The sequence below is a fragment of the Lissotriton vulgaris genome, chromosome 4_1, assembly GCF_964263255.1.
Source record: "Lissotriton vulgaris chromosome 4_1, aLisVul1.2, whole genome shotgun sequence".
NCBI lineage: Eukaryota > Metazoa > Chordata > Amphibia > Caudata > Salamandridae > Lissotriton > Lissotriton vulgaris.
This window is the reverse complement of record NC_141691.1, coordinates 549,861,052-549,870,954: the sequence shown is the minus strand read 5'-3', so window position 1 is coordinate 549,870,954 and position 9,903 is coordinate 549,861,052. Positions and strand designations below refer to the sequence as shown.

Sequence of the window (9,903 nt, the reverse complement as noted above, 5' to 3'; positions counted from 1 at the left end):
CCATAAACAGGACCATAAATGTATATTCGAAGTTTGTCACGTTATTAGATGTCACAGCAGCAAAATATTAATAAATATGTATTCTTCCCTTTTCACTTATCAGCATCATATTTAAGCAGTAAGTACTCCGCTCCAGCTCAGCTTCTCACCTCGTCAGTTCCCCAGGGAGCTGAGCCATGAAGCCCATAGCTCCTGCATCTAGTAGTACGTGCTTCCAGCACACTGCTCCCCTATTCTCCACCTTGACCACAGGAGCACAGGTCAGCATTCAGGGCCGGACTGGGGACCAAAAGCTGTCCTGACAAAAAAGCTCAAACTAAGCTTACTGCCTTCGTGACCTTGAGCAAACTCTTTCCATCCATCAATCCATTTCCCTCTCTCTCCTTTTTTCCACTCACTCTTCTCCTTTTGTGATCACTTTCTTTTTACCTTCCTCCTTCCTCCCTCTCTTTCCCTCTCTCTTGAATCAGGTAATCAATCAATCAATCATATCATTCGTAAAGTGCACTACTCACCCATGAGGGTCTCAAGGCGCTGGGTCCGGGAGTGCTGCTACTGCTCGAAAAGCCAGGTCTTGAGTTTTCTGAAGGTCAGTAGGTCTTGGGTCTGCCGTAGGTGGATCCGGAGGGTGTTCCAGGTCTTGGCGGCGAGGTGGGAGAACGATCTGCTGCCGGAGGTCGCCCTTCGGAAGCAGGGGACTGTGGCAAGGGCGAGGTCGGCAGAGCGGAGCTGGTGGGTGGGGGTGTAGAAGCTGAATAGTCTGTTGAGGTATGTTGGTCCGGTGTTGTGGAGTGCCTTGTGTGCGTGGGTAAGGAGCTTGAAGGTAATCCTCTTCCACTCATCCATTCAGTGACGGCCTTCATTCCTTTGTGAAGGTTGGTTTTGGCGGTGTGGGGGTCCTTGGTGAGGGAGAGGATCAGCTGGGTGTAATCGGCGTTGGAGATGATGTTGAGGTCGTGCCGACGAGCTATGTGGGCAAGCTGTGCCATGTAGATGTTAAACAGGGTTGGGCTGAGGGATGAGCCCTGGGGTACGCCGCATATGATCTCAGTGGCTTCGGAGCGGAAGGGGGGAAGGCAGACACTCTATGTTCTGCCGGAGAGGAAGGAGGTGGTCCAGTCCAGGGCCTTCTCTTTGATCCCGGCGCTGTGGAGGCATGTTCGTAGTGTGTGGAGGCAGACCGTGTCGAAGGCGGCTTACAGGTCCAGGAGGATGAGGGCCGCCGTTTCTCCATCGTCCAGCAAGGACTTGATGTCATCATTAGCGGGGATGAGGGCAGTCTCGGTGCTGTGGTTGCTGCGGAACCCAGACTGGGAAGGGCTCAGAATGTTTTTCTCCTCAAGGTAGTGGGAAAGTTGTTCGTTGACGGGCTTCTTGATGACCTTTGCCGGGAACGGGAGCAGGGAGGTGGGCCAGAAGTTCTTGGGGTCCGCCTTGGGTTTCTTGAGTAAGGCATTGATCTCGGCGTGCGTCCAGCTCTCCGGGAAGGTTGCTGTCTCGAAGGAGGTGTTGATGACTTTCCAGAGATGGGGTGCGATGGATGTGCTGGCTTTGTTGAAGATGTGGTGTGGGCATGGGTCTGACAGAGATCCGGAGTGGATGATGTTCATGATCTTGATGGTGTTATTGTCGTTGATGTTAGTCCAGGAGAGCAAGCAGTTGGTGGTCGTGGGGGCAGAGGTCTCAGTGGTTGTCGGGCGGTCGTGGCATTGAAGCTGTCGTGGATGTCGGCAATCTTGCGGTGGAAGAAGGTGGCCAGTGAGTCGCACAGGTCTTGTGAGGGTGGGACGTCGGTGGTGTTGGAGCTGGGGTTGGAGAGTTCCTTCACGATGTTGAAGAGCTCTTTGCTGTTGTGCGTGCTGTTGTCTAGGAAGTCTTAGAAAGAAGGAGGCTTTTTTAGCGGATCGGATGAGGTGATGGTGTTTGCTGGTGGTGTTCTTGTGGGCTGCCTGGCTGTCCGGTGTTCGTTCACGGAGCCAGATTTTCTCTAGCTTTCGGCAGGTTTGCTTGGAGGTCTTCAGTGAACCAGCTGGCTTTCTTCTTGGTGTGACTGTTGGAGGGTTTCTTGATCAGGGCGAGGTTGTTGGCGCAGTCATTGATCCACTGTCTAAGGTTGCGGGCGGTAGTGTCGGGGTCTGTGGGGTCGGCGGGTGGGCTCTGTGCAAGGGTGATGGTTAGCAGGTCTTTGGTGACTTTGCTCCAGCAGCGGCGTGGCATCTGTTGGGCTAAGGTGGTGCGTGGTGGGTTTCTTAAAGGTGAAGTGGATGCAGCGATGGTCGGTCCAGTGGAGTTTGGTGGTGTGGTTGAAGGAGACATGGGGGCTTGCGGAGAAGATGGGGCCAAGCGTGTGACCGGCGGAGTGGGTGGGTGGGTTTTGTGACTAGTTGTCTGAGTCCGAGGTTGGCTAGGTTGTCGATCAGGGTGGTGGAGTTGGTGTCGTTGTTGTTCTTGAGGTGGAAGTTCAGGTCCCTGAGGAGGATGTAGTCTGTGGAGGCGAGGGCGTGTGTGCTGACGAAATCGGCGATGGAGTCGCTGAACTGTGTTCAGGGTCCGGGGAGTCTGTAGATGAGGGTTCCTCTGAGGGTGGTGTTGAGGTTGGTGTGGATCTGGAAGTGCAGGTGAGGTGAGGTACCTGCTACAGTTAGCCTGGGGATGCTAGGAAATGTTACATGGGCACAGGAAGCGGCCCTTGTTGGCGATTAGGGCTTAAATTAACAATCCTAAACGCTCTCTTCTGTGGTACTGTGGGCAAGCAGCTTAGGTTTATCACGGGGTAGTGATAAGGCATTTGATGAACACATACAGAGTCAATAAATGAGGCAAACACTTAAGAAGAAATTCAGGAATAATTTAGAAAAATAACAAGCATGTCTATATTTATTTTAAAATCAAGAACATCGTAAATGGATAAGTACTTTTCCTAATAGCAATTTTATCAGGTTAGTAAAATGTTCACTCAAATGCGTTTTTATGCGGTAATGCTTTCCTAAGGGGGAAAAGGCATATTCTCCAGAAGGTTTTTTGCAAACAGTTCTCAGGGCTCCCCTTTAGGACTTAAGACGCTAGGGGGCCAGGGTCCAAAGTACCACCAGCAGTTCAAGTTTACCTGCCCTGGAGTGTCCGGGTGCAGAGGTGCTGGGCGGGTTTGATAGCCTTGCTCGCTACACCGAGTACATGGGGGATACCTAGAAACAGGCTGCAGAGGAACACTTGGGGACAACTCTGGGAGCTTCCAAAGGGGAGCTCAGTTTGTTGGGGTCTGGGGAGCAGGGGAGCACCATTGGTTGTCTCGGAGCCGGGTCGGGGAGCCTGGGTGCAGTGGGTTTTTGTTGGCTGGGGCCTGTGTGTCAAAGACACCCATGTTTCTCGGTTAGATCTCAAAGGAGGGGAAAATAAGGACAGCAGGGCCACTTTCAGGGCTGGCCTCTGTGATGCCGATGCCCCTTGTCGGTTGCTCCTTCTCTGTAGTATTGGAGTCCGATTAGACACAAACTATCCTTGGTTGCTGCAAGGGGTCCAGCACCCCAGGTAATAGTGCAAGGTGGCTCCAGTTGGGCCTGCCATCTTCTCACATGTTGGGGATACAGATCCAACCTCTTGGAGCATGGTGAGCTCCTGCTGGGCAGCTACTGTGTTAGTGGATCCAATGAACATCAGAAAGGTGAACCGAACGTTGTGGTCAGTGCCTTCAGGCTGCATGGAAGTGGCTCCTCCACTTCAAGTGAGATCCTGAAGGCTGGTTGAAGTGCTGAAGGCCCTCCGAGGCTTTTGAAGGATACACAGCTGCAGGAGTAGTCAGCTTATCGCAATTGTCGGGTCAGGAGCCGGTAGGCAGGTAGCGTTTAGTGCCAAAAGTCCATCAGAAGTCCGCAGCTCTTGTTTCTTTGACTCTTCTTTATCCTCTTCTTTCTTTAGTCAGTCAAATCTGAGTTACTTGTGTTATGGTGCCACCTAAATACTCAATGTGAAGGGTGTTAGCCAATGGGCAACGTACCCTTGGGGTCACCACACTCCCTATATGACCACTTCCTTTGGGGACTAAGCATAATCCTGTACCAGAATTCCTATTCCCACCAAAATCAAAATAGTGGAACCTTTCTTTCGGGGGCACATCAGTCAGCCCACTTTAGGGGTGTAACTGGCCTTGTAGTGCACCACACCTCCTAGCATAGCTAATTTTCCATCCTGTCCTGATGCCAAATGGTCCTTAGGGCAGGGGGGGCATCTCCCAGGTCTGGGGGAAGCCAGAGTTGCATATCAAAGCTGGAAGGAACTTTGAAGACCTTGGCCTTGATTCTGCTGGAGGAGGTATGAACACCTTCCTCCGGAGTAGGCATTGTTTCTGGACTCAGAGAGCATGGGCTCTCACCTGCAGGGGTCAGAAACATGTTTGTGGTGGCAGTCTGGACGTTACGAGTCATCCAGCACACTATGAGGCTGATAAGATTCAGGGGGCATCTCTTAGGTGTCCACTGGGTGCATGTTTTAATAAATCCATTACTCGCATCAGAATTCATTTATTAAAACCAGGTGTTTGAAACCAAACAACATAGGTTTCAGTGAAGCCATAATGTAACTGGGGAACTCATAATGACCAGTACATATACTTAAGATGGCTTCCCTGCTCACTTGTATTATCTAGCAATTGAACTAGACAGCAGAGGGTCATATCTGCTCATGCAGGTATGTCCTCACATGCAATATAATACATCCAGCCTTAGGGCTGTAAGGCCTGCTGTAGGGGTCACTTACATATATTGCATGCAGTGTCTGTGGGCATGGCACACAGGTTGTGTGCCATGTAGTGTTTTTACTTTTGTCTGCAGCATTTCATGCAGCGTGCAATGACAGTCTGCATGAGTTTGGAGGTGGGTCCCTTATCAGTTCTAGGGACGGCTGCACTGTTTGCAGCCCTGAAGTCTGCCCAGGGCTGCAGTTTCATGGCTGCTTTGCTACCAAGTGACCCATCATGTATTCACATTGAGCTCTATATTCATAGAATATCTTTATATTATTCTGCCTGGTGACCATTTCTTTACCTGCAGACAATTCATAACAGTACCATCCAATAAAACGTCCTTCGAGCATATCAGCTGTGCAGTTGAGGCTAAACACTTCAGTTAGTCCTGCTTAAATCCAAGAATACAATGCTGTTATAATCTTAACACAGCCATATTTCATTCACCATCAGCCAGTCAGGCATACGAGGTGACCCTTCACTTACTGAGGCCATGTTTTGACTGCCACAATCTTATAGAAGCCATGCTATATTCACTTTATGTCTGACATGCCAGGTGACTTTCCCGCCATGCCAAGCCATGCCTCAGTAAGTCAGACACTCTGGGTGGACACTTCCAATGGGTGAGTTTCACTCACCTTCACTTCACCCAGGTCATGCATGCTACCTTGAAGGAACCGAATAGAGGGTCCCAGAGCAAGAAAAAGGTTTAAATATCCACCCTTTTCTTCTTGTTCTGCTTGGGGTAGGGATGTAGTCCCTGGACTGGCTTGAAATTGTAGGACGGGTGCTGATCCTTACTTTGCCTGGGGATAAACAATATGTTCCCTTCTAGAGGCTTGAGGGAGTCGCTCTCTGGAGATGCTCCACTAAGATCCTGCCCCTGCCCCCTGCTGGGTCAGGCATGATCACAGTGATACTAACTTTGGGGCTGGAGCTCAGCCCCCACACCTCACTGCAATTGCTCATTCCACACTCACCTGGAAGATTTGCGCAAGACATATGATATCCCAATAAACATATATCGATGGATGTAAACATGGCTTGGGGTCTGTGTGCATTGATGCCTCATTGTCCGTTTATATGACTCTGTTGGTCTATATTCTTTGGTGGCTGCTTGTTTAGTGGTCTGTGTGCATGGGTGCATATAGGACTGGTGATGATTGGCCATGGATGTTTGTAAATGTGTCAGTTTGTGTTGATATGGGTTCTGTTAAAATGTTGCCCTGTCAGTGTACGTGAATGTATGTGTGATCACTGTCAGTATGATCTTGAACTGCGCGTCTGTGTGCATGCACCACACAAAGGCAAAACATCTTGGCTTTGTTAATGCCTATTTTCACTTATGATGTAGTCTATCAAGTTGTTAGCATTTCGTATTTTTTCTCTCAAGATAAAGTGGTGGTTGATGCTAGGAGTGAAGAGACACCAAAGCGTACCATGTTAATTAGAGAATTCTCTTTCTATAAAAAGTGAAAGTGGACAGATGGCTGGACATCCAGGAGTAGGGTTATAGATGAGGGCCACAAGGAAATAAATTGAACCAGGGCACCAGTTACTGGAGTGTGGCACTGTTGAAGAATAACATTTTCAGCAGCAGCTGTGTTGAGGGGGTGTTGTGTACTACCCATTGTGAAGAAAAAAAATGTTGTGCTTTCACAGCATACATCTTGGTAACAGAAAAAAAATTCAAACACATTACAGACACTATAAAGGGACAGTTGAGAAAGAGAAAAAGGTAAGTGAGGTACATAAAGGGTATGTACATATGTTTAGTGAAACAGAGGCTGTTTGAATGCACTTTAATTGTTGGGCTCAGGTGAGCCCTGATCTTCTTTTAAGTCCACCTAAGGCACTTTTCTGATGGAATCATCTGTTCCCACTCTAGGTTGAACACAGCATTTCCTGTGACATGAACCTTTCGGAGCAACTCACTACCACGCTTTACGACTACGACGAGAATTATTCTGACTATCCCACCCCTTGCAAAAAAGATGGCATCAAAATATTCAGAGCCAAATTCTTACCAGTGCTCTACAGCATGGTGTTTGTGTTTGGGCTGGTGGGCAACACACTGGTGGTCTGCGTCCTGATCCAGTACAAGCGACTGAAGAGCATGACCGACGTTTACCTACTGAATCTGGCCATCTCAGATCTGTTGTTTGTTTTCTCGCTTCCGTTCTGGATTTACTATGCAGTAGATGAATGGGTGTTCGGAATGGCCATGTGCAAAATGATCTCCGGGCTCTACCTGGTTGGCTTCTACAGTGGGATCTTCTTCATAACTCTAATGAGCGTAGACCGGTACTTGGCAATCGTCCATGCCATATTTGCTATGAGAGCTAGAACCGTCACTTATGGCACAATCACAAGCATTGCTGTGTGGGTAGTTGCTCTTTTTGCTTCAATCCCAGAGCTCATCTTCAATCAAGTGTTGCATGAGCAAAATTACACCAGCTGCAAACCCAACTTTCCAGATCCAGCAGACATATGGAAAATGTTTTGCACTCTAGAAGTTAATATTTTGGGACTAGTAATCCCATCAGTCATTATGGTCTTCTGCTACTCTATGATCATCAAAAATTTACTACATTGTAATAATGAGAAGAAAACCCGGGCAGTCAAGTTAATTTTTGCAGTTATGGTTGTGTTCTTTGTGTTCTGGACACCTTACAACATAGTGCTTTTTCTACACATGATGCAAGCGCTGGGCAAGCTGGGCATGCTGAGCGACTGCCAGAGCAGGCAACAGTTGGACTATTCATTACAACTCTCTGAAACCCTAGCATTTGTCCACTGCTGCCTTAATCCAGTTATTTATGTCTTTCTTGGACAAAAATTCAGGAAGTACCTTAAATTACTGCTTCAGGAATGCAGCATGCTTCCATCTGTATGCAGAACCTGCCACAGCCACCTCAGACATCCGCGTGACTCAGTCAGCTCTTCTCACACACATTCCACTCAGGACTATGAGCCATATGATGGCTTGTAAACACAGCATACATACCCAAAATAAAGCAAGCTTTGGGAAAGCAGCTGTATTGTGTGCTCTTATGCATGTGAAGATGCATAAACATATACATGTGCCTGCATGTGTGATTTGCAAACAATTCCAGACTAAAACAGTTTTAAAAACCTACTGTTGTGAAAAAAGAACACGAAACAATTGCTTTCAGTATACAAAGCTTCTATGGGATACTAAGTTTCGTATAATTGAGTGAGAGTACTTTGAGAAGTAAATTGTCCCTCGTGCATTGCAAAGCAAGCACTCCACTGAAAGTGGAAAAATTTATAAAACTACCAACAACATGAGGTGAGAGAGTAACATTCCTCTGGGTGGAACCAAAGCTCACTCTATGTATATTTTACACATTTGCTTAAAATAGATCGCTCTGACAGCAGTGCTGTCAAGTCAAAACTAACCACAAAGCAATACTATTATTCAGCTTCCTAGGGTAGTCCATGCTTTAGAATATGTGTTGCAATTTGCTGTGATTAAGCCTTCATGTGTTACCTTTTCCTTAAAAAAACAAATTATCCAGTCTATGGACATCATCTTAGTGATTGTTGCGTTAAGAAGACAGTATTTTGTACGATGTGCCTGCATATTTATAACGTTTAAGAGTAAATGAACTGCATTCCAAAAAAATAATAAACATGTAATTTACCTCTCACTTTGCTTGCTGATCATTTTGAATCACATATATACTGAGAACCAGAAAAACCTTTGCACACCAAAGACTCAAATGAACATGATATGTATATTTTAATGCAAGCTGTCACCTTCCAAATAGAGCTGAGTACAAAGTGGGTTCTAAGGCCCACATGCATCAACAATGCCATTTGCGATTCCTTATTAGCGAAAAATAAGGATTCGCTAATAAGAAATAGCAAAAGGCTATGCATGTAGAAATCGTTAATAAAATAGAGATTTCTAAACATTCCTTAATTGCGACTCGTAAATTGCGAGTCGCAATTAAAGAATACCTCCCCATTCATTCCTATGGGCCTAGAGGCCCATAGGAATGAATGGGAAAACATTCTCAATTTGTGATTCTCAATTAGAGAATCGCAAATTGAGAATGTAATTTCAAGGGTGCCAGGGTGTCAAAAGGACACCCTGTTGCACCCCTGAAATCTGCATATGAGTACATCTTGCACACACACATACCACAAGGGCATGTGTGTGTGTAAAATGGAACTTTGAAAAATGCACTTTAGTGCATTTTTCTAAGTTTTTGCAAATTACTATGAAGTTTAACTTCATGGTAATTTGCTCCCCCTATTAGCGAAATCGCTAATTTTTTCACTTTGATGCATTGCATTTAAGGAATCTCAATTTGAGATTCCTTAAATGCAATCGCAATTTAAGTAATCGCAATTTTGCGATTTTTTAAATTGCGATTTTTGCATTTGGGATTATGCATCCCAAATGCAAACATACTGGTCGCAAAGGGGCAGATTCTGAGAATCGGCCCGTTTGCGACCCGTTTTTCCTTTGATGCATCTATCCCTAAGACTCATATAAAAATAATAAGAAGTCATTTTCTTTTGCTCTAAACAAAAACTGATGCAGTCCCCACATATTTTGTTTATATTGGTCTCTTTTACCACTTTTGTCCTGTAATTATTACAAACTGATAGTGGAAAAATGTTCTCCTTACCTTTAGTTGTCAAGTCAATGATTGCCTCTCTGACAAAGTGGTCATAGGCAATTGGTTTATTAGTTGTGTAGCCTTCACAAGTAATAGATCCACAATTTCTCCTTTCTGGGAACCAAGCACCCCAGTGTTGCACTGGACTCCCTTAGGGCAGCGAAGCAGAGCAGTCCAAGGTCTCATCAGGGGAGGGGGGTGTGCGCTAGTAATAACAAATTGCTGGCACACAATACAACTCAATAAATGATTGACCAGTTAGTGCTTTTTCTTTAGAAAAGGAAAAGTGCATTTATTACACACAAGCTACTAAATACTATGGATTAATTTAGAAATGTATACATTAGACAGATAGAAAATACCATAGATTACATTGCATAATCACCTTTGACCTCTTGCAGGGTCACGCAAGCATATAAGATAGGTCTTTTGGCTTGGGCAAAGGTTCAAGATGAACAAACCATATGTTAAATGCATCATCATTTTGTATGTAAATGCAATCAGCAACAA

General features: G+C 46.0%; 1 protein-coding gene across 1 annotated transcript; it reads left to right on the top strand.

The window, feature by feature from the left end:
- Nucleotides 1-6,630: 6,630 nt before the first annotated feature.
- On the top strand, nt 6,631-8,409 carry LOC147722235 (C-C chemokine receptor type 4-like). The gene has a single exon (XM_086966813.1). The coding sequence runs from the start codon at nt 6,651-6,653 to the stop codon at nt 7,728-7,730; it is 1,080 nt and encodes a 359-aa protein (XP_086822939.1). The 5' UTR covers nt 6,631-6,650; the 3' UTR covers nt 7,731-8,409.
- Nucleotides 8,410-9,903: the final 1,494 nt, after the last annotated feature.